This window comes from Diceros bicornis, chromosome 2 (genome assembly GCF_020826845.1).
Source record: "Diceros bicornis minor isolate mBicDic1 chromosome 2, mDicBic1.mat.cur, whole genome shotgun sequence".
NCBI classification, from domain to species: domain Eukaryota; kingdom Metazoa; phylum Chordata; class Mammalia; order Perissodactyla; family Rhinocerotidae; genus Diceros; species Diceros bicornis.
The window spans coordinates 46,584,615-46,609,845 of NC_080741.1; the positions used below are offsets into that span (position 1 = coordinate 46,584,615).

The following is a 25,231-nucleotide window of genomic DNA, read 5'->3' on the forward strand; positions in this document are numbered from 1 at the left end:
AACAACCTGCAGTATTGACCTCAGTGATGCCCTAACGGGTCCTGGATTTAGCCGGTTAAAGCAAAGCCCATCAGCCATAGGCCTCCCTTAGAAAGCCAGGTGCCTTCTTCCTTCAGTTTCTGTACGAACCTTTTCTCACTCGACCCGAGGCATCAACTCAGGCATAGTACAACTCTGGCCAGAAAATGGAAGCTGACCTGAAAGATTCCAGGGCTGAGGCAGTGTCGTGAGGGTCAGGAGCACACACAAGAAGTACAGTCCCTGGGGCCGGCCCCGTGGCTTAGCGGTTAAGTGCGCGTGCTCCGCTACTGGCGGCCCGGGTTCGGATCCTGGGCCCGCACCAACGCACCGCTTGTCTGGCCACGCTGAAGCGGCGTCCCACATACAGCAACTAGAAGGATGTGCAACTATGACATACAACTGTCTACTGGGGCTTTGGGGAGAAAAAGGGAACACAAAAAAGGAGGAGATTGGCAATAGATGTTAGCTCAGGGCTGATCTTCCTCACACAAAAAAAAAAAGTCCCAGAGGGCACACGTGGTCCCCTGGACACAGAGTTTACAGCTAACAGCACCCCGTTACAGTGTAATGGCACCCCAAGGAGGACATACACCAGGTGGTACAGGCTGCCAGGCCCCAACGTGGCCTCCCATGTTCTCAGCCCAGACCGAATAATTCAGGTCAGTCGTGGTTTCAGAGGGACAGCCCGAGGCAGTCAGTTCCAGGCAGTTTTGCGTGTCTGTGGCACCAGTGCACAGCTTCACAAGGATGGACCACGCCTGTAAGTGTTCTCGGGGGAGAGTGCAGGTACTGGGCCCCTGCCGTCTCGGTTGGCACTGTTGGGTGTGATCCTGGGCTCAGCAGTCTGGATTCAAAGTGCTCCCAGCAGCCGGGAAAGGCAGCACAGACGTTTCCTCAGGAAGAGGGGAAAGCTTCCAGGAACAGTTCTGAAAATCAGACCGTTCATGCCCTCCCGCCGCCTCTGTACCTCCCTTGGTGCTGGGGTTCTGTTTCCCTCCATGATCATGAACTCAGTGTGTCCCATTCAGCAATCATAACTTCACATTTTTTCAGTCATCCCTTCTTCTCCCCCAGACCTTTCATCTAGAAGGGTTGTATGCACAGGGACAAAAGCACTTTTATATGATTTAAACAGAATGACACATCAAACTCAGGAATCAGTCAGGATGAAATCCTGAACTTTCAAACATTTTTGAAGTGGGTTTACATGATCTCTCACTCCATTTGTCCTGACCGTTTATCCACTGAGCAGCCTAGAAATGATCAACCCCTTTCTGGGGACAGCTGCACTTAATAATCAAACTGCCTTCCTCAGGTGTGTGTACCAGGAGAAAGGTGAGGGAAATAGAGGCAGGCTGTCAGTCCACTGCTGAAAACTGCCGCTAATCTGGAAAGCCAAACACAGGGCAACAGCATCCTACCCAGACATCCCCCAGGGGTCCGGATCTGTCAGGAGCACGTGGAGTTGCTGTGCTGCCCCTTCCCCACCTGGCAGCTTTTGGCAGAAATCACCAGTTAGGAACACGATCAGCCTCGGCCTCAGAAATACAGAGCCGATGAGCAGCTGGATTTCAGGTGGTCCCATCGGAGAGCAAGCTCTTTCCTGTGGGCATCTATATGTGACCCATGCGGTCCAGCCAGCATCTGATGTTTTCATAGCTAGGGGCCCCACAGAGGGGTGTCCCAAATCTGCAGCTGTCCTGAGTGGAAGTCCTGCCCACTGAGTTTGGCCTCGCTTTTGTTCAGCACGGCTCGGGCCGAGGCTCCGACAGCCCAGAGCTGACAGTGTCCAGGCAGTTAGCATCTGTGGATTCAGGATTTAAAAAAAAAAAAAAGCCAGCGGCAGCCGAGATACTACAAGGCCAGACAGCTACACTGTGTCCCAGGTCCAAGTGACAAGCAGGTGCTCTTGAGCTCTTTTGTCATGTTTAGAGTGCCAATGGACCCACTCAAAAATACGCACCCAGCTGGAAAATCATCAGCTTCTCAGGCTGGTGACGTCACAAGAGCTCCTTAGCAACTAATGCTACTTTTGGTTTAAAAGCAAATTCACTTTTTAAAACTCCAAAAGTGATCTCCATCTGGAAATTGCCTCTCTTCCTGGTGTCTTCCTTTTTCCAGAGACTCCAATAGGCAAAAGTTATAGCAAAAATCATCAGTTATGGAGACTTGTTTTTAATACTCAGAACTTAAATTCCAACTCGCCCACTGGCGGCACAAAACAAGGGGGCTGTGCTCCACCAACACTTCTTTTTCCCAGCCCTCCCCGATGGGGTCCCCTCGCATTTATGAAATTACAAGCAGTGAACGTTTTCCATCTACTTTTACCCCCCATCCAGGTGCAATAGCCACAGAATACAAAGGTATTTTAAAAATGACAGCCCTGGTGTGACTTCCAGTAGGCCCAGGGCCCCTCTGGCCTCCCAGACATGCCGTTGAGGGGATGTGTGGGTCATGTTGCAGTGCCCCAGAGGGAGGGGTGTCACCCCAGTAGTGCACATGCATTACATGCCCTGTATTTATTTCCTAGGGTGGTCATAACAAATGACCACAAACTGGGTGGCTAAGCAAACAGAAATGTCTTCTCTCACAGTTCTGCAGGGTTGAAGCCCAAAATTAAGATGTTAGCAGGGCCAGGTCCCTCCGAAGGCTCTAAGGGAGAAGCCTTCCTTGCCTCTTCCAGTTTGTGGTGGCTCCAGGAGTTCCTTGGCTTGTGGCTGCATCACTCCAATCTCTGCCTCCATCTTCCCATGGCTCCCCTTCTTCTCTCTGTGTGTCTCCTCTGTGTGTCTCTTGTAAGGATATTTGTCATTGGATTTAGGGACTAGCCTAATAATCCAGGATGATCTCATCTCGAGATCCTTAATTATATCAACAAAGACCCTATTTCCAAATAAGGTCACATTCACAGGTTCCGGGTAGACATATCTTTTGGGGGACCACCATTCAACCCGCTGCATGCAAGATCTGTCTGCCATTAGAGACAGCCAGCATTTATTGAGTGCCTACTGTGTGCCAGGCACTGTGCCAAGCACTCAACGTGCACACCAGCTGATGGGGGAGGAACTGTGCTGATCATTCCCGGCAGTCGAGGACACAGCTTAAGGAGCTTGCCCAAGGCCCCACGACCTGACTGGGAATGATGGAACCACGACTCAGACCCAGACTGACTGTGTTTAGGGTTTGGACCTCTGAACCGCTCTTCCCTGCTTCCTGGCACCAAAGCCTGTGCCTTTATCCCTGGGCCCCGCTGGGCAGGCCGGCTGCCCAGGGCAGCAACCTGCTGGGTTCATGAGGAAGCAGGAATGAGTCAGAATGTGGGTGAGACTGTTCAATCCCTTTTCCAGCCCTGACTTCTCCTTAGTCAGCTCTGGCTCCCATAGCAGGAGCTCTGCCATTGGTAAAATAATCAAGTCCTTTAAGATGGTGCAGCTCCTGACCCCACCTAGCCATGGGCCCAGGTCTGTCTGCCAGAGGATCCTCCCCCAGCCTGCAGGGAGCAGGCCCTGTAGGCCCTGAGGAGCATCTCAGAGGGTAGGCGGTGCGCTGGGAGCTTGCTCCTGGGAGCACACCTGGCTGACCCCCCTCCCACAGCCGCTCAGGCGTGAGCATGCTGTGCTGTTTCCAAACACACCATTGGCCCAGTTCCCAAGGCAGCCCTGTCGTGTGGGTGTGATCACCCACCCATTTGTAGTCAAGGGAACCCAGGTTTTCATTGCTGGCCTCCACACTCTGCAGAATGGATTTCACCTGTTGGATGAGCCCTCCAGGGGACAGCCCCACCCATCTCACCTCACTTTACCTCACAGGTCACCCTGGAGCTTTCTAATCCAGTGGTTCTCAAAGCGTGGTGCCTGGGCCAGTGGCATCAGCAGCATCAGGTAACCTGCTAGAGAGGCAAATTCTCCGCCGTACCCAGAGCTACTGAATCAGAGACTCTGGGGGTGGGCCCAGCAATCTGGGTGATTCTGGTGTCCCTCTAATGTGGGGGCTCTGCCTGGTTCATATTAATCACTCTGAGCCAGCGGTTCTTAAACTCAGCTGCACACTGGAATCACCTGCGGCCTCTAAAAATACAGATGCTCAGGCCACACCCAGACCAACAGAATCAGAATCTCTGGGGTGGACATCAGCAGGTTCTACAGCTCCTGGGTGACTCCCATGTGCAGCCAAGACTGACGCCCATAGCTCTAGGCCTCACTGTTGCTTCTATAAGGTGATAACAGCTGAGCTACCCCAAGACATTTTATTGGGGTCATTTCCCTTCTGTGACCATGAGCTTGAATTCCGGATAAAAGGGAGGGGGTTGGTTCTCAAGGTGAGAGAACAGAAATTAATTTTATTATAACAATGGTGAGAGATACGCGTGTTAAAGAGAAGGGTGTGTGTGTGTGTGTGTGTGTGTGTGTGTGCGTGCGCGCGCGCGCGCGCGCGTGTGCACACCTTTGCACAGGTGGAAGTTATTTCTTTTAGTGAATGTGCTTTTCAATTTTAGCATCAAGGAAAAAAACCCATTTATAATACAAAAGGCCTTGGACTTGGATCGCGGGAGCTCCTTCGTGCCTCCTCCTCTATTGGGTGAAAGGGCATAACCCGCCGCTTTCTCCCCCTGCTTTCTCTTCAGGGGCTGAACTCCCGCCTCTGGATGGGGTCTGATTTGTCAGAGTCTGGGCTGATGTCCAAGTGTTAGGCCTTGTCAGCTCCTGTCCTGGTTTGCCCACTCCTCTTTTTCTCTGGCAGCTCTGTATAGCTTCTGTGTTGACTGTGGAGACGACCTCGGCCTTGGCTTTGTTCTGCAGAGAGAGGGGGACTGTTAGGGCAGGGGGGGCGCCTGACAGGGTACTCGCAGAGGTGCTTGGGCCGAGCAATTGACGTCCATTTGTCTCAGCTCACCCCCACGTGACCCCACAAAGTAGGTGCACCCCATCTTACAGGTGAGGAAACTGAGTCTCAAAGAGGCCCACAGCCTTGGAGAGGTGGAGCAGGATGGAAACCCAGCTCTGCCCTGCTCCACCTCACCCCACCACCAGATTTTTGAAGCTAGAAAGACACCATCAGGAAATAAATGTCCTCTTTTCTTTCTTTTTCCACATGCTGTGTTGCTGACAGATCTGAATGTCCTCCACGCGGACTTTCTGAGAAAAGAGAGTGCTATTTCTCCCCACACGTTGGCGTTCCAGACATCAAACTCGTGGTCCGGCGAGGACAGGTGTGTTACCTGTGGCTGGTGCTCCCTGGGGCCCTGCAGTCCTGGGACAGCCTGAACCTGCAGTTCAGATGGCAAAGCCTGGGGCCCCGCGCATGGGGCTTAGGGGCTGGACCATGTGGGTTCTGATCCTGAGGGGCCCTTCCAGAGCAGTCTGAGCCAGGAGTGCCTTTGCCTCCCGGATCCTCAGTTTCCCCATCTGTACTTCAGGAATAATACGGGGTGCAGTGGCGAGGGAATGGGAGGCTGAGTCTGGGCCTGGCTGATGGTGAGCTCTCCATCCTCAGATGCTCTGGTTCCTTGGCCAGGACCTGGGGGGTGTAGGGGAGGGTGGCTGGGGAGGGAGCAGAGCAGAAAGGGCAGAGACTCAGTGGGGCAGCTGTTTTAGGGGGTCTGAGACGTTTCTAGAGATGAATCATAGGGCTGTTTGCTGACACCATAGCTGCGTGGGCTGGAGGCAAGCCAGTAATAGTGATTAAAAATATCACACTTTGGATGCAAAGATAATAGGAAATGCCTCACCCCCTGGTGACAGTTAGGTAAAGCTGTGTGCACAAGCACAATTAGGGGAACAGACAGGAAATTATGAGATCTGTGACAGGCAGTGAGATAATGGGGGCAGAGTGTCCTGCTTTTTTAATGTAGTTTTTAAGCTTTAAAAATAGGTCAAATGGGGGCTGGCCCGGTGGTGCAAGCCGTTAAGTGCGCACGCTCCGCTGCAGCGGCCTGGGGTTCGCCGGTTCGGATCCCGGGCGCGCACTGATGCACCGCTTGTCAAGCCATGCTGTGGCGGCGTCCCATATAAAGTGGAGGAAGATGGGCACGGATGTTAGCCCAGGCCCAGTCTTCCTCAGCGAAAAAAGAGGAGGATTGGCAGATGTTAGCTCAGGGCTGATCCTCCTCACAAAAAAAAAATAAATAAAATAAAAATAAAAATAGGTCAAATGGATCAACTTTACAAGAGGACATACGATACAGTTTCCCAGGGGAGAGCTCCCCTCTCTCCTTCTCCGAGGGAGGAACAGGAGAGATGTTGGAAGTCACGATGGGAACGTTCCCTTCTGCCAAGATGAAATAAGCACCTACTCCGTGCTGTGCCCTGGGCCACCTGCTCTGCCTGGTGGACCAGGACCTCACTGTCCCCGACTTCAGTGACTGTATAGTGTCCCTGGGGACACACACAGTCCTCTCACAAACATGTACTGAGCACCTACATGTATAACCTTGGATCATTCACTCACTCAGCAAATATTTGTCGAGTACCTACTGTGCGCCAGGAACCATCTCGGGCTCTGGGAATCCAGCGGTGAAGCATCCCTGCCCTCCTAGACCTGCTGGGTCTAGTAGAGGGAGAAAAACAGTGAGGTGACAAGAGTATGAGATATTAGATAGGGGCCCAGGCACTGAAGAAATCAGAACAAGAGGGCCCTCCGGCCAGGGAGACAGCAGCAGGTCAGGCGGGGCTGATGCAGCTGGGTCAGCAGGGCTTCCCTGGGAGGAGGACTCCCTGCGGAGACCCACACCCCACGCAGGAGCCACCATGTGAAGAGAGCAGGGGTCCCTGCCGGGGGCACGGCAAGTGCAAGGGTCCCCAAGGAGGCAACACTGGCCACCCAGCATTGTCAAGAACCGGATCTCTGAGGACCAGAGACCTGGTCATTGCAGGCAGGTCACTGTGGGAGGAGGGTGGGCAGGCTGGAGAAGCTATGAGGAGGGCATATGCAGGCTGTGGAAAGGGGCTGGATTTGATTCCAGGAGCAATGGGGAGTCCTTGGAGGTCATGACATCACCTGATCAACGTTTTTAATGAGGGTCCTCTGACAGCTGGCAAGGTTGGCGGTGGTGTTCACCTCTTCCAGGTGAGAGAAGCAGAGGTTAAGCTGGTTGCCCTGGAGTAAATGAGCCTGTCCATCTGTCCAATCAGAGCCCAGCAAGGTCTAGACAGGCAGTAATGCAAAGCAGATGGGGACATGGAACACGGCAGAGGCACCAGCTAAGTGTTTCACACACATGGAGACAACAGGGAGGCCTGGGTTCCCTTGGGTGATCAGGGAGGGCGTGGAGAGCAGGAGGCAAAGAAGAGTCCTCCCAGCTGAGAAGAAAATGAACACTTGACATGCCGGGTGGAGGGAGGCCTTGGGGCCCTGGGGGAGAGGGCAGCTGGATAAGGGAAAGGTTGCAGATGGAGGGGCTGGACGGAGGGCCCCAGGAGCCAGAGGACAGGTGAGGAGCCTTGAAGGAGGGGGGACACTGAATGCTGGGCTGAGGGGTGGTGCCCCCGAAGCAGGGGAGCTTCTCTTGAGGCCAGCGTCAAGACTCTGTGCCCTTCGGGTGTCTCCAGGGCCAAATCCTGGCATCTTCAAAACACAGTGGTGGTGCTCTGTCCAAGGTCATCCGCAAAGCATCATCGCTGGCAGGCGACCAATCCCAGTGAGTCTGGTGTAGAGGTGGGGGCCCACTGGCTGGGTGATGAGTGGCGGCTGGCTCTGGCAGGCTCCTTGCCTAATTTGAGGAGCCCTTTCCTGGCCTTGTTGAGCATTGCCATGGTGCCTTCAGCACCTGACCCCAGACCAGTAGGCCAACAACTTTCAACGGGGAGGCCACCCACCTCGTGCCACCCACCCACAGCGACACTGTCAGTTCCTGTCCAAGAAGTCTAGACATCTCAGGGACGTTATAGGACTTGCAGTCAATTACGGTACTGAGAACCAGCCCACAGCAGAGTGCAGCTTGCCCGAGGCACACGGCAGCTCTGACTGTGGTTAAACCTCCTAATTTCGCCTCTTCCCCTTTTAATTTCAAAAGGGCCAGTGTTCCCTGGAGGAAATGAGTAAGAAGTAAATAAAAACCCATCATCCCACCAATTAACAGTTGTCAATCCTTCCTTCCAGGCTTTCTTCTATGACTATATAATATTTAAATACAAAAATGGGGATATTTTGTCTCTCACTTTGTTCACTTTACAAGATACTGTGAACATTCCCCATTCAGTCAGCGGTCCCCTACGAGAGAAATTTTCCTGGTGGCTTCCTGCTCCAGTGTGAGGGCGTGGAGCTGCCTGGCCCAACCCTCTGGGCGTTAGGGTTTTACAGTCATCCACCGTCTTCTCAGTGTTGTCATGAACCGTCTCTCAGCCAGCTCTTTGGACTAGCCTGTAATATTTCCTTAGGATAAATCCCCAGAAGTTTTACTGTGAGGTTAATTCCATGATTTAAATGTGGCAGTGACGTTGGGTTCCTTGAGAAGCAGAATTTGCAGCTGGAAACGAGACAAGTAGGCCAACCGCTGGCCCAGGGGATCTTCCTCCTCTCCCTCCTGTCCAGTTCCCAGACTCCCAACTCTGGTTTTGCAGCGTTTGAGTGTTTTTCAGGGTGTGATGAAAATCTCTCTAGGAATAGGGTTTTGAACTCATTTTCCTTTCATCTGGAAGTCTTGATTTTTGTACGAGGTCTGGTAGGAAAGTTGGCTTCATGGTTCCACCCCAGTGGCAGAAATGGAGTGGAGGAGAGAGCTGCATTTCTTCATTCAACCAAGTATTATTTTAAAATTTTTTATTAGTATATAACATACATAAAGGATGCAAATCCTAAGTGTACACACAATGAATTTTTATGTATAAATACACCCATGGAACCACCACCAGGTCAAGGTGAATGCCATTTCCTGCACCCTGGAAGATTCCCCTTCATGCCTTTGTAACAAACAACCATCGAAGGCCTACTGTGTGCCGAGCGGTGCTGGGGACACGGCTGGGAAGAGGAAATTATGGTCTGCCCTGTTGGGCGTTGAGCTCTGGTGACTGAGCCTTAGGGAACAGGACATTGTCATAGTCATCCTGCTGGTGCCCAAGACAATCCCCTCATGGAGCACAGGCCCTGTGTGGCAGTCATGTAGATTGGCCGCCGTGTGGATTGGGAGCAGGGGCCTTCATGTCCTCAGAGGGGCTCCACCTCCTTCCTCTTGCTGTGTGTGAGAGGGCTTTGGGGAGCTAGAGCGGTGGATTCTGGAGTAGTGTCAAGGGAGTTCTGTCCTTGTTTCACCTCCTGTGCTACCTCTCTGAACCTCAGTTTCCCCACCAGCAAAATAATGATAGTTAAGCATTTACATACATTAGCTCACTTAATTATCACACAGTACTACATGGGGGGGCACTATTATCATTCCAAGCATCTAAATAAGGAAACTGAGGCACAGAAGAGGTTAAGTAACAAGCCAAGGTCCTACAGCTAGTAAGAGGCAGAGCTGGGATTTGAACGGCGAGCCCACTGCTCCTAGAAGATACCTTATAATAATAAGCACCTCACAAGGTTTGGGAGGATCCTGGGTCACAAACAGAAGTGTTTTGTGACAATGATGAGAATTATTATTAGTGCCATTGTGGCTGCAGCAACATCTACCCTAATTATCTATCCAGCCATGACCTATCCTAAAAGGCTGGATGAAAGCCTGGGGCACCCTGGGACTGATGCCCCTCTGGGGCTCAGGCTGCTTATATTCCAGCAACAGAGAAAGGAGTTTTTTGCTGCAAAAGACAGCTGACATCTAGGGTGTCCCCTGAAGTGCTGGGTCAGCCAGGCACCTTACATTTGCATTATTTATGGAATCAACAGCCTGGAAGGTGGCCTCATCTCCAGGCTGTAGTGAAGGGAGTAAATCTCAGAGGGGTGACAATTCTCATCAAGGTTTCAACCGAGTCTGTCTAGGGCCATTGGCAGGACTTGCCGGAGCCTCTTGCTTTTCTTGGCTGCTTCTCTGTCTCACGCATCTGCCCATCCCAGGCCGTCCTGGCCCTCCAGGGCCCTGACCACTCCTGGTCTCTGAGAGACACAGGCTGGCTCCAGACGGGGTGATTTTTTAAAACCAAGGAATCCTGCGAGGCATTCATAGGACTCAGAGTGTGGCCAAGGAGGGACGTGTCTACCACGTCTTGTGTCTTTGCTTAGGTCAAGGTGGCTGTCAGCACCCCCCTCAACACCATCGTGGGCAAGTACCACCTGCAAGTGAAAAGTGGGAACAAACACATCTTTAAACATGAGGAAAACATTTTGTATATTCTCTTCACCACATGGTGTGAAGGTGATATGCAACTCAGGCTGGCTGGGGGAGTGTCGGGGGAGACTCACGTGAGGAAACAAGAAGCAACCGTGCGGAGTCTATGAACTTCACTTGCTCTTGAGACACTTGCAACCTAGGTGAAGGGACCTGACCCAGGAACAGATAATGGACACTTTGGAGCATCCTCTTTGTGGCCGAGCTCCTCTGCCATATCCCTTCTCCTCCTCTCCTGCCTGACTGCACCCCAGCTGGCTTTTGCCTCCACCACTGTACAGAGGCTGCCCTTGCGGAGGGGTCACCAACAACTTCTTACTCACCACCTCCGGGGGCAGGGCCTGAGTCATGACTGGTGTTCCCTTCCTTCTGAAATTCTCTGCTCTTTTAGGTCTCTTCTCTTTTCTCCACCTTTCATTGGCCCAACTCATTCCTTCCTGTGGCTACACTGGAGCCTTTATGCAAACGTGACTCGAGGTCACTTGCCCCATCACCAGCATCGGCCTCTCTCCCGACGGTGCTGGACATCATGTTGCATCTTGTTGATGCCAACCTTTTTCCACACCTTCCCCTCCTCCCGAGGCTTCCTGGGGTTAAAAGCCATCAGGTGAACAAGCTAGAAACCAGGGGGCTCTTTTTTAAAAATTTTGTGTTTGGAAACGATTTTGAGCTCAGAAAAGTGGGCAAAAATGGTATAAAGAACACTCATATACCCTTTATCCAGATTCACCTATTGTTAACATTTTGGACTATTTGCTTCATCACTCGCTCTCTCTCCACACACACACACACACACACACACACACACACACACACACACACGCACACTTTACTTTTGGACCATTTGAGAGTAAGTTACATACATTATAGCTCTTTACCCCTAAATACTTTAGAGCGTATTCTCTAAGAACAAGAACGTTCTCTTATACAACTGCAATACGGTTATGAACTTCAGTAAATTCAGTGTTGACTTAACACTTGTATCTAATCTAATTATCGGTGTTCCAGGTTGGTCGGTTGATACAATCATGTTCTTTTTAACATTTTTTCCCTCCAGGACAGGATCTGGTCCAGGCTCATGTGTTGCATTCAGTTGTCGTGTCTCTTTACCTTCTTTAATCTGGGACATTTCCTCAGCCTTTCTTAGTCTTTTTTGACATTGACATTTTTGAGGAATGGATCTCTCCCTTCATTTTTAACAGAACATTCCTCATTTGGGGTTGGTCTGATGATTCAGCATCTTTAGATTCAGGTTATGCATCCCTGGCTGGAATTTATATAAGTGATGTTGTGTCCTTCTCAGGACACCAATCTGGAGGCACACGATGTCCACCCGTCCCTCATTGGGGATGTTAAATTTGGTCATTTGGTCAAGATGTCATCCAATTTCTCTGCTCTGTAATTACTATTTTTTCCTTTGTAACTAATAAGCAGTCTGTGTGGGGATGCTTTAAGACCATGCAAATATCCTGCTTCTCATCAAAATTCCCCACCCCTAGATTTAGCATCCACCGATGGCTCCTGCCTGAACCAACCTTCACTGTGATGGTTGCACAGTGATTTTCCAGACCCAGCTCTCCCTCCACACTTAACTGCTGGCCTCCAGTATTCTACTCGAAGCAGAGCCCTCCCTTCACCCCCATCTATCTATCATCTGTCTGTCTATGTATGTATGTATGTATGTATCTATCTATCTATCTATCATCTATCAATCAATCTATTTATCATCTGTATGGACTCACGGATCTCATTTTTTCCACAACGGTTTACAGTTCATTCCTGTTCTTAATCATGTTTGTGCTCAAGTTGCCCCAGATTTGCCTGGTGGAATTCTCTTACAGCTGGCTTAGGAATTTCTTTTGCATGAGGAAGATTCACGCTGAGCTAACATCTGCACCAATCTTCCTCTATGCTGTATGTGAGTTTCCACCACAGCATGGCTGCCAACAAGTGGTGTAGGTCTGTGCCCAGAAACTGAACCTGGGCTGCCGAAGTGGAACTTAACCACTAGGCCATGGGGCCGGCCCCAGGAAGTTCTTTTTGGTGCCTTCTTAGCCCTCGCCTCCCATGCCCTGCCCCCTGACACCCACTGTCCCATACCCCTCATGAAGACCTTGCAGATGCCCAGCCCAGGCAGCCTCCTGTGTCCCAGGGAGTGGACGATGACCCCGTGTGCGTGTGCTCTTGCTTCAGAGGACATGGTCTTCGTGGCTGCTGAGGGGAGCAAAATGAGCACATCCTCAACACAGGCTACCGTTACACAGGTTTCACTTTTTACACAGGTTTCCGTCAAAGAAAAACCCTGGAACTTCCGTCAGGTAATTAATTTGTCATCCTGTGGCTGGACCAGACCTGACTTGTTGGACCCTCTTTTTAGTTAGGTAGTAGCCAGTAAAGGTTGTGGAGAAAAGTTTGTGAGCCTCAGGTCAAACCCCAGCCTCATACATGTGAAACGTGCTCAGAGAGTGGGTGACCTCCCCAGACTGTGTAGACAGGTGGTGGACTCAGAGCTGGAAGCCCTTTCTCCAGGCCCTGCCTGGGGCCTTTCCCATCCTCCTCTGCTTTCTGCCACCCCCTACCTCCCAGTGTATTTATCAAAGAACGAACCACTTAACAATTATTTACAAGGAAGCCTCATTACAATTGGAATGTTGGCGTAGATAAAGAACTTCTAAAACTTGAGGGAGAGTTTTTAGAAGATTTTGTTCTGGAGACCTCTGATGAGTGGAAGGATGAATGTTTCTGTGTAGCCATGAGGCAGAGCAACAATGTGGAAAGAGGCAGGGCTCCATGGCTCTAAAGGCACAAGTCCAGGAGTGAGGATTCACGGCACCAGAAACTTCCAACCTTCCCTCTCACTAGATTTTGCAACAAAAACCTTCTGGAAAATGTCATGCTCTACAGAACTGCTTGGCTTCCCTCTTCTCCCCGGGTCTGGACACCCAGGAGAGGATGGAAGTGGGGACAACAGAGGAGGGACTCCCATGAGTGAGGCCTGCTGTGTGCACTCTGCAAGATGCTTCATGTACATCCTCTTGGTTCACTCTCACTTCATCCCTGGAGGGCCGACCTACCATCGCCATTTACAGAGGAGGAGGCAGAGGGAAACAAAATGGGAGCAAGTGACTGGCAGGAGAGGTGGGGGTGGGGGGTCAACAGAGAAAAGAAACAGCCAAAATGAAGACCACAGGAGGGTTGGGGAAGAAGGAATCACTCGAATCCTAGGTAGTTACCCCTCTTAGAAAATCAAGGATGACTTTAAGAACCCTAAAGGATTATAACCACAGAACTCTCCCAGATGCCTTCTGGAGAATGAAGATTATTATATATTCCTTTTATTTTGGTAGTGTCCCTCTCAGAGTACAAAAGTAACACATGTACTTCAACTCTGTAAATATACTAAACCATTGAATTGTCCAGATTAAAGGGTGGATTTTATGGGATATAAATTATATCTCAATAAAGTGATTTAAAATAAATATATAAATAGAATTAAAAAGTAACACATGCTTATCACAAAAGACTTACAAGACTTAGAAAACACAGAAATGTGGAAAGAAAATGAAATCATAATCTCCTCCTTCAGTGATAACATTTTAATGTTTCACTTTTTTTTCTATTACTAATGCTTTCAAAGTTGACATAATGTTATATGTGCACACCTTTGTAGTCTATTTTATTTAACTTGATCAGAAAGGAATTTTCCCCATGGTATTAAAAACTCTTCTGGAGATGGCCCAGTGGTTAAAGTTCGGCACTCTCACCGCTTCAGCAGCCCAGGTTTGTTTCCTGGTTGCAGAACCACACCACCCATCTGTCAGTTGCCATGCTGTGGCAGCAGCTCACATAGAACTAGAAGGACTTACAACTAGGCTATACAACCGTACAGTAGGACTTTGGGGAGAAGGAAAAAAAAAACTCTTCTAATACCTCTTTTTAATGGCTACATAATATTCCACCCTATGGCTTTATTTAACTGTTGCCCTGTGGATGGACATTTAAAGGGTCTCTGATTTTTGATGCTGTGGTAAACTTCTTTGTGATTTCCCTGCCTGGAGATGGGTTATCCCATGGTGATTGTGAAGTGCAAATTAGATAGTATGTGTTAAGTTTCTGACATAGAGCAAACACTTATTAATGACCTCTTTTTTAATTTCCCAAAATAGTTTGAGAAAAACATCCTGAATTGCTGCATTTACCTGCTGAGCCAGAGTCCCCTCGAGACCATGGAGTTGAAGGACTCTGTGCTGGTGTCCAGGGCAGTGTGTGCTCTGGTAGGTGGGGGAGGCCTGCCCCACTGGCCCCCATCTCCCTTGCTTGGACATGCCCCTCAGTGCCCTGCCCTTTCTCTGCTAAAGCCTGCACTCTGGGGAAAGCAGTGGGGGGCCCTTAATTCCTAGAGAAATCCCCTTCTCTTGCCCATAAAGTATGTATAGGTTTGGACAAGACCTCCAGATCCAACCTCTCTTCCGCCAGGAAGATCTCTCTGGCTATAAAGTCAGGGCCTGGCCGCCTCTGGTGGTCACAGAGGTCACAGCTCAGATGCCCCCTCTTCAGGGAGACCTTCCCAGGCTCCCTGGGCCAATGGAGCCTGCTGCTCTCACGGGGACCTGTTGTATTTTCTTCACGGCACTTGTCATTCCTAAAAGTGTTTGTGTGATCCCTGTTATTTTCTGACCCCCAGCCCCCACTCCCCACCCACCGAGACCAGAACATGAGCTACTTGAAGGTGGGTCTGGTCCCAAAGGGCCCCTGGAACAGGGCCAGGCTCAGGTGGACCCTGCCCACTCTGGCCCTTACTGGGCTCCCATTTGCTTGAACTATCACAGCTCTGAGAGTCCTTCATATGTTTTCTTAACCAAATAATAACAATAAAAGTAATAATGATAGTAAACCACAACTAATATCCCAAAGAATATATACATTGAATCTCACTGTAAAAAATTCCAATAATGTAGAAGTCAGTAGAGTAATTTTGCCCCAAATTTGATGCTGTCTTGTGCTGTTCACCAACTGCTCAGCAGTGTTTAGGTTTTTTCCCTCAGCTGGGCTGTAAGCTCTTTGAACCACACCACTGTGCTATGCCCAATCAACCATTCCAAACTATCAAGAAATACACACTTGCTAGGTCTATTCTGAGTGCCAGTTTTCAAGTCAGACCTGAGTTCAGAACCCCAGCCCTGCCACCTGGGGGTGACTGTAGGCAAATGGCTTCACCTCTCCCAGCCTCAGCTTCTGCCTCTGCAAATGGTTCAGGTGAAAGATTCTCTTCCTGCCTGCAAGCTGGGCTCCAGCTTAGGTGGGCAAATTAGTCCAGTTCTCTTGGGACGTTCTTGGTTTTAGGACTGAGAGTGCTGTGTCCCAGGAAACCTCTCAGTCCTGGGCAAACAGGATGGCTGGTCACCCCAGTCCACCTGGCACGTGGAAGTCCGTTTGCCCAGAGCAGCAGTTCTCAGCCAGTTAGGTCCCTTTACACTCTTACAAATTATCGAGGACCCCAAACAGCTTGTGTTTATGACGTTTCTATCTGCAAATATTTACCATTTTAGAAATTTAAACTGGGAAGTTTAAAAAAATTCACTTAATTTATTCTAAAAGAAAGAATAAATTCACCGCATGTTAACATAACATATTTTTGTGAAAAATAACTATTTTTTGGAAGCCTAAAATATGTAGAGAGAAGAGTGTCACTGTTTTACACTTTTGTAAATCTTTTTAATGTCTGGCTTAATAGAAATAAGCTGGATCTTCTTACCTGCTTCTGCATTCACTCTATTGAGGTGTATTGTTTTAGTTGACTCCCCCAGATATGTACATGAAAATGGCAGGAAGATTTCCACAGCCTTTTCAGATAATGTTGGATAGTCTTCTTTGATTCTACGCCTGTGCACAACAAGTGGCGGTTTCTTAAAGTTGATTGCAATATGGAATCTGAAACCACATCAATGAGCTTTTCATCTTCTGTACACTTGTGAGAGAATAAGAGTGCAAAACGCAAATAATATCTTGATATTATTGTGCAAATAGTTTTAATCATAGACCTCGGGACTCGCAGGGGTCTCCCAACCACACTGAGAACACTCTCCAAGGGCCCACAGAGACTTTAGCCAAGTGGTTGTTTTTGCCATCTGGGTGGTAGGCAGCCGTGTGTTCATCTCTAGGTGAGTCTGAAATGCCCCCTTTGCCAGTTGGCTGTGAGTGTGTGCCCAGCACACGTAGGGTACTCCATAAATGGTTGGGGCTCCTGTTCCCTCATGGCCTGTCTGGTAGTTCCAGGTTAGTGGCTGGTGGGATTACCATGGGGCCCTCACACTGACCTTCTGTGGGCCAGGCACAGAGCCTACCATGCCCACAAAGTGCCCACTCCTTCCCCTTTACCCCCATGCTGGCACATTATCCAGTCCAGGGGGTCAGCTGGGTGGATGGGCTGAACTATGAGAAACAATTGTTACCCAATGCACACAGAAGCCAATACCATGGCACTGGCTTTTGAGAAAAGAAAAGGCTTTACTGCAAGGTCAACCAGCAAGGAGACAGGAGACAAAGCTCTCAAACCTGTCTCCCCGATCCAAGGTTCAGGGCAAAATTTAAGGAGTTAAGGGCTTCTAAGCTGCAGCTGAGCCCATGTAAACTGATTGGCTAGTCTCGAATCAGTCCATAATTAAGCCACGTGGGCTACTGGAAGCCAGATTTTCCTAATCGAAGGACTTCTCACAACATTTCTGGAGATTCTTCATTTCAGGGTCACCCTGGGGCTATGGGTTCCCACCTGGCACATGAGCAGTGCTGTCTCTATTATTGAGCAAGGTTTGATTAATCAACAACCTGTTTTAAGGAAGCAAAACTAGTTTAAGCTGGTCAATGTTTTATGTGCTGTTTCAGATGAGTAAAAGAGACTGAGTCACTGGCAGACAGAGCTTGCGATAAGAGGCTCTAGTTCTCAGGGGTGCAAGTGGACTTGTACATAACTGGCTGCTTCTCTCCTTGCAAGCTCTATGACCTGGGCAAGACTCTGAGCCTCTCTGGGTTTCCATCATCTCATCTTTTGGGTTATTATGAGGATTCAATAACAAGTAACAAGTACCCAGCCAACACCTGACACGGTGTGGGCCTGTTAGTAGCCTGTTCCCAGGTGATTCTTCTGAGTGTTGGAGTTTGGGAAGCAGTGGGCTAGGTCAATGCTTGTTTCAAAGATGAGGACACCAGCCCAGAGAGATGCGGCAGGTGGCCCAAGGCTGCACAGCAAGGTGGAGGCTGAGTCAGCTCTACTGACTCCAGTGTAGGGCTCCCTCCTGACATCCTCCAAGCCACCTCTTCAGGCTGTGGGCGAAGCATGAGCACCCTGGACTCCTAGGTGTTGCAGAAGTCCCTTCCAAGATTAGGTTACAAAAAATCAGGTCACATATTTGGGAATTTGAGAGCCCCAGCTGACTTTGGAGGCCCTCTGCTGTAAGGAGGCCCTGACAACTTTTCCCCTCCCGGGTCCCCTGTCAATACTGCTCCTTCATCCCTAGAAATGTGCAGCCCTCAATGGGCCTGCTGGATCCACTGTGGACCTATGACCACCAGGCAGGGCTTCTGGTCAGGGCTGCCTATCTAGGGCCCCCACCCCAGGCAAAGAAACTTGGCGGAGCAGTTAGTGTGTTAGTTATCTGCTGCTGTAACAAATTACCCCAAAATGTAGTGCCTCAAAACAACAGATGTTATCATCTCACAGTGTCTGTGGGTCAGGGATCCAGGCGTGGTGTTCCAGCTCAGGGTCTCACAGCTCGCAGATGTCTCAGTGCTCGACTGGGGGAGGATCCCCTCCAGGCTCACGCACGTGGCTGCTGGCAGGCCCCAGGGCTGTCCGTGGACATCAGTTCTTCACCCCACGGGCCTCTCCATAGGGCAGCTCATAACTGGACAGCTGCTCCCATCAGAGCCAGCAAGTGAGAGAGGGAGCGCTGCAGTGTCTTTGTAACCCTCTCTCAGAAGGGACATCCATCACTTTTGCTGTGCTCTATCACTTAGAAGTGAGTCACTAGGGCCGGCCCTGTGGCTTGGCGGTTGGGTGCGCGCGCTCCACTGCTGGCGGCCCGGCTTCGGATCCCGGGCATGCACCGATGCACCGCTTCTCCGGCCATGCTGGGGCCACGTCCCACATACAGCAACTAGAAGGATGTGCAGCTATGGTATATAACTATCTACCGGGGCTTTGGGGGGAAAAATAAATAAATAAATAAAATCTGAAAAAAAAAAAAAAAGAAGTGAGTCACTAGGTCCAGCCCACACTCTAGGAGAGGGGCTTCCACGATGGCAGGAGGTGGGCATTACTGGGGCCATCATAGAGGTTGCCTGCTTACCACACCTGGGAAGAGGAATGTGCTTTGTTCCACAGGAAACAGAACATGGTCCATTAGGACTTTTGAAAGTGTGAGTATCCTTGGAGCTCAGCATCCCCCCACTCCCCTGCCTCCCGCCACACTGCTCTATGGCTGGCTTGGGTCCAGGAGGCACTGACAGGCTGGGGCCACTAGACAGGACGGGAGGAAAACCTGCAGCCCAGAGCAGAGTGGTGACAGAGTTAAGATGGCATGTGTGTCCCTCCTCCCCAGGACCCTTTGCCTGTCTCCCTTCCGTGTATTTGTGCTCCTTCTGATCACCCTTGGGCTGGGGGCTACCCTTTGCTCTCCCTCTGATTTTGGTAGGTGGAAAGGGTTGTCCAGCTACCTTACCTAAGAGGTCGCAAGAGGCCCAGGCCACACCGTTCTTTTGAGGCTCCTTATAAATTAAAACTGAACAGCCTCCAAAACAGGCTTCAGAAATTGTGGCAAATTGTAAAAGTTTACATTTAATAAACTGCTATCTTTAATATCTGGGGAGACAGGGGGAGTGTAATTGTGCTTTTCACCAGGCATGATGGAGTTTGCAAAGAATGTTAATGTGCAGGCCAGGAGGGGGTGGGTAGGTGGGTGTGGCCAAGCCCAGGCCACCAGTTCAAAGATCTGTGACAAGTGTCATCTTCTTTAGTCCTTTCAGAAGGTTCCTCCCCACCTGCCTGGACAACCTTTTTAGAGATTATATCAAAAGTCTAAATTAGGGCCCTTTGCTAATTTATGTTTAAATTATTTATACAGCACTTATGTGTCCAGCACTGTTGTATTTATAACAGAAATTTATAATTTTTATAGGTCTCCCAGTTGAAGGTGGAGGCAGACAGGGATGGCTACTCTCACAGCTTTTATTCAGAAGTTGCTCTGAAGTTCTAGCTCATGTACCAAGACAAGGAAAAAAAAAAAAGACTCGAAACTATTGGAAAGGAAGCACTACAACTGTATTATTTGCATATGATATAATTGTCTACCTAGACAACTAAGAGAATCAACTTAAAAATAGCAAGAACTAATCTGAGAGTTGAGAGACTGGCTAGTTACAAATTACTGATCCACAAAATCAGAATCCCTGCAAATGGCAGTCCACGGTCCAGGAAAAGATTGAAACTGTTAATCCATTCATTAATTCATTCAGCAAACATTTATTAGGTGTCTATTATGCCTCAGACACCAAAGACATCAAGGCAAATAAGATTTGGTCCTTGCCTTGAGGAGTTCACTGCGTCTAGTGGTGAAGATCCCCTGGCTCTTTGGGAACCACAGGCCAGATTAGGGTCTGATGTGACTCCCCCCACCCCACCTACTTTCACCCTGCTTTGTGCCCCACAAGCTTTCTAGGTGGGGCAGGAGGGGCTCAGCGATGGCCCCTCCCTTGCCAGTGTTGACAAAGGTTCCCCAACTCCTGAGAACAACATCAGTAGGTTTCTGATGATGAAGATGTCCCTGGTCATTTAGGTATGTTTATCTCTAGGGGTGGTTTGGAGTGGGTCCTGTTCCCAAACTGCCACATGGATTTCCATGTGTGGACAGAAGTCTGGACAAAGTGACTAGATCTGCCTGAGGGCTATGACACCGGCAGGCGGGGGACAGCAGGCCGCAGGAGCTCAGCTTGGGTGAGGAGGGGCAGGTGGGACGTTGCTCTGTGTCTGTGATGCTCTCCTGCCCTGCCCTATGTTCTGGGGGTCTTGGGTATGTAGCCACGCAGGTGTGGAAAGTTCTAATAAAAATCTCCAGAAACAAAAAGCATACCCATTCTCTCCTGCCATTCCCACTGAGAAGGGAATTCAGTTTGCCAGATATTTTATAAATATAATTCTAATAATAATACTAATGACAATAATGATATAGTAGCATAAGGGGTCTCTACCGTGTGCCATGTACGGTACCTACATGATCCATTTAACTCACAACTAACCTTTCGAGATAAGTGCAGTCTTATCCCCATTTTACAGATGAGGAAACTGAGGCTCAGGAAAGTGAAGAGAGTTGACTGACGTCACACAGCTCCTCATGGCAGAACCCGGACTGGAGCCCGAGTCGGATGTAATGGGATGATTACCCACCTTAGTCATGGGTTGCCCAGTCCTGGGTAGGACAACAGCCCCTCGTAGCTGGAAGGACCTTGAGGGATGTCTTTGTAGCAGAAACTATTTTTCTTGAATAAATGCCCCTCAGATTATCACAAGCCTTTGCTTAATTTCAAGAGTTCTGAAAAAGTTGATTTTGATCATTTTTGCCAGTGTTCTCATTGCTTTTATGGAGAAGTGGATTTTTGGAGGTCTTTATTCTGCCATTTTCACGGATGTCAGAATGTGCTATTCTTCAGGAATGGGGATTTTTTTTTTTTTAATTTTATTTATTTATTTTTTCGCCCAAAGCCCCAGTAGACAGTTGTACATCATAGTTGCACATCCTTCTAGTTGCTGTATGTGGGACGCGGCCTCAGCATGGCCAGAGAAACGGTGCGTCGGTGAGCGACCGGGATCCGAACCCGGGCCGCCAGCAGCAGAGCGCACGCACTTAACCGCTAAGCCACGGGGCCAGCCCAGGAATGGGGATTTGAACACCTCTCTGTGTGAATTCATAGCTCTTGGGCTCCTGGAATGTCTCTGAAGTCCCAGTGGATGGGCAGGCTGCTTTTGCCTCCAGGGTGGGTTGGGATATTTGGCCCCTGGAGGAGCACTCTAAGGAAGCTGCTTTTTTTTTTTTTGGTGAGGATGATTGGCCCTGAGCTGACATCCATTGCCAATCCTCTTCTTTTTGCTTGAGGAAGATTGTCCCTGAACTAACATCTGTGCCCATCTTCCTCTATTTTGTATATGGGATGCCACCACAGCGTGGCTTGATGAGCAGTGTGTAGGTCCGTGCCCGGGATCCGAACCCTCGAACCCTGGGCCGCCGAAGCAGAGCAGGTGAACTTAACCACTGTGCTACCGGGCTGGCCCCTAAGGAAGCTGCTTTTGTGTCTTTCTCAGGCTCCCCTGAGGAGAGGGTGGTCATGACCCACACATCCTCTCTCTTCAGTTATGAGAGTACAAACTACCTAAAAAGGAGGACCTTCTTCAGATACATGTTCAGGCAGATCCTGTGTTGCTGGGAAACGCCGTCAAGTTCACCATCACTCTCAAAAGAAAGACAGCTACCCCGAAGACTGTCAACAGTGAAACCGGTAAGCAGCCACTGAGGATTAGGTAGCTAGTAACCAAAGGTTTTTTTTGCGATTACTAATTATAGTTTTCGGTTGTTCACTCACTCATTGGTAACTGTGCTGCATAGGCAATATACAGTCTGACTCCCACTAGGTTCCTATAGATAACATCTCCCTGGTGCCTGGGTCACCATGGTAACAGATGTGTGAGCTGTTTTTCAGGAATTAGGAACCCCTTGTCCAGTTCACGCCAGTTGAGACCACCAACCCATCAACTGGGCCTGCCTAGGTGCCCGATAAGTGACCTCTTCATGTCAAGAGGCTAAAAACTCCACCCTTAGATCATGCTAACGCCACCATTTTGTGAACATGCATCCTATAAAGAGGCATGAAGTCTGACGACGCTTGCACAGATCATCAATTACCTCACTTCTCCTTACCTCCAATCATCTATCCCCACATTTCAGACCACCTTGCCCCCCTACCCCATAAATATCCCTGAGTCCCCATTTTTGAGTAGGTGGAGTTGAGACTTGTTCTCCCACTTTCTCACTTGGTTGCCTTGTGATTAAAACCCAGCAGAGGCTGCAATCTCATAGTTTAGATGATGGGCAAAAAGGAACCTGGTTCAATAATAACAGCTCAGGCTCCTTTCAGCTCCAGACATACATGGGCAAAGACACAACAAGCCTGGGTGTCCTCCATAAGACCACACAGATGCAAAAGTCAAGGTACCAGAACCAGGAGCAGGAGACGCCTTGGACTCTAAAAGGGATCAGGGTCCCTAAGGATCTGAGATGCCCCTCTTCTCTGTGGACTATTTCCATATACTAAAAAACTTTTGTGTGTGAGTAAACACAAACATTTATTGAGCATCTATCATTTGGTAGTCACAAGGAATTCAGGCACAGAGAAAATGTGGGCCAAAGAGACTACTGGACCAGGAGACTGGCGTCTATCACAGAGTCAGAAATTAGGAGTGCTGAAAGTGTCATTAGAAGTCTTCTTTTGTGATGGCAAACATTTTTAGGGCCGGCCTGGTGGCGCAAGCGGTTAAGTGTGCACGCTCCACTTCAGCGGCCCAGGCTTCGCAGGTTCGGATCCCGGGCGCAGACCAATGCACTGCTTGTCAAAGCCATGCTGTGGCAGCGTCCCACAGAAAGTGGAGGAAGATGGGTACGGATGTTAGCTCAGGGCCAACCTTCCTCAGCAAAAAAAAAAAAAAAAAAAAAAAAGAGGAGGATTGGCATCGGATGTTAGCTCAGGGCTGATCATCCTCAAAAAAAAAAAAAGATTTTATCTCAAATGCCCACCCTAATCAATAAGTGGTGGGTACCCAGGGCATAGTGTTGAGAATGAGCAGGAAGTCCTGACAGTGGTTGGTGATGTTGGCCATGGACTCAGGACGGGAGCTTGAACTCAGCTGCTTATGATTCCATCCCGAGCCCAACTTGTTGTTTTCTAAAGAGAGAAAGAGACTTGCCCAAAGTTACCCAGCTCCATCCATCGAGATGTAATCTAATTCTGTGCTTGATGATGAAACGAATACTGGGGGCTATGATAAAGGGTCACGCCCCTCCTCTCAGGCTCTTTGGCAGTGTCGGAAGTGACTCTGTCCTTGGACTCCAATACCTACCTCGGCACCCTATGTTCAACGATGAGCCAATCATCAAAGGTTTCATAATTGCAGAAACTTACTTATCTGCCTTAACTTATGAAAACACGCACCTCACTCACAGATAGCTTCTCCCCCCCTTCATCCTCACCCTACCGCAGCTGCCTACCACAGGCAGAGTTGGCCAGCTACTTATCTGCACTTGCATCTTCAAGCATACCCTGCACATCCCTTTGACGAACGCCAAGCTCTGTGTGGAAAGCCTGGGCATCTCCCCGTTGCAGACCTTTGACCAAGCGTGAGTCTGCCTAAGCTGCTCTTACAAACGGCAGAAACGACCTCTCCAGGACATATATCTTTGCACATGTGTGCAAGTATTTCTGAGACGTGAATTCCCAGTAGGGGGTTACAGGGTCAGAATGTAGGTACATTTTGCTAGCGCCAAATTGCTTCTGGAAAAGATTGCATTGATTTATGCTCCACTAACAGATCTTTTTGATTTTTGCCAGCCTAATGGTTAAGTAATCTCATTGTTTTAATTTGCATCTCTGATTGTTTGTGAGACTGAATATTTTTCTTATGTTAATTCACTATTCCCTGTGAATTGCCTGTTCATATCCTTTTTTCTCATTTATTTTTTCATATTAATTTGTGTGTAAACTTTTTTTTTTAGACCGAAACATTTATTTTTTGTGTTACAAAAACAAAAATATACCCAAGCAGGTAATGAAATGAACATATTGTTTTAAATGTCTCATCCTGGCTTCTCTGTCCTAGAATTTAGTAAATAGTTCAAGCATAGGCGACTTCAACACTTCTTCTGGACGCTATAATGTCTCCATCTTACTATGTTTCTCTAGTTCAGCTCATAACTGATTGGATAAGCCATCCTCTACATTGTCATCATCCCAATGATCCTCTCAGACATGTGCATCTTCATCGTCACCTAAACCAGCCCAGTCTTCCACAGGGAACTCCTTGAACTCATCGTCCTCCCTCAGAAAACCTACGTCTTGCCTGCTTTTTCCCTGACATTGTGACCCTCCGCCCCCAAAACCTCTCAGGTCAGGAGGAAAGCTGGGCCCTTCACTTTTCCTCTCTGCAGCCGCTGCCACCAGTCTGTGTGCAGTCTTTGGACGGGCAACAGTGTTACGTGTTGCAAATTGCTTATCATAGTCTGTATTTTTCTACCTTCTAAGATGCCTTTCATCATTAGAACTTTTAAATTTTAATGTAGCCAAATTTGTCAATCCTTTCCTTAGGGATACCGGGTTTCATGTCACCCCAAGAATATAGAAATATTCTCCTATGTTTTTTTTCTAGAATTTTTGGCTTTATGAATACAATTAGGTATTTATTTGGAATTTAATTTTGGGGGATGCAATAATGTAGAGCTCCAACTTGGCCAATAATCTACCCTTTCCTAGTGCTTTGAAATGCTACTTTTATCATATTGTTAATTCCCAGATATATCTGGGTCTCTGGACTCTTTAATTTGCTTATTTATCTTCTAATGCAATGTCATGCCACTTAAATTATTATAGTTCTACAGTACATACTGATATGTAGTAGGCATGTGTTCCCCCCACGTAGTAGGCATGTGTTGCCCCCCACCCCCATTTTTCTTGTCCATAGAACTTTTAAAAACTATTGGGATTTAGATTGGTACTGCATTGAATTTATCAATTTATTTGGTGGAGAATTATGCCAAATGACAATATTGAGTCTTCCCTTCTAGGTATGTGGGATATTGTTCCATGAATTCAGGTTTTCTTTGTGACGTTTAGAAAAGTGTTATTGTTTTCTTCATATATAAC

The 25,231-nt window shown here is 48.8% G+C and overlaps 1 protein-coding gene across 1 annotated transcript; it reads left to right on the top strand.

The window, feature by feature from the left end:
* Positions 1-768: 768 nt before the first annotated feature.
* On the top strand, positions 769-23,716 carry TGM4 (transglutaminase 4). Its single transcript, XM_058567477.1, is given in 13 exon segments — positions 769-781; positions 5,131-5,208; positions 5,211-5,301; positions 7,569-7,674; positions 10,171-10,350; positions 12,559-12,594; positions 14,443-14,550; positions 14,961-15,049; positions 20,123-20,223; positions 20,226-20,264; positions 21,683-21,842; positions 23,366-23,445; positions 23,448-23,716. Coding segments are annotated over 13 exon segments (1,350 nt in total).
* The last annotated feature ends 1,515 nt before the right edge of the window (positions 23,717-25,231 follow it).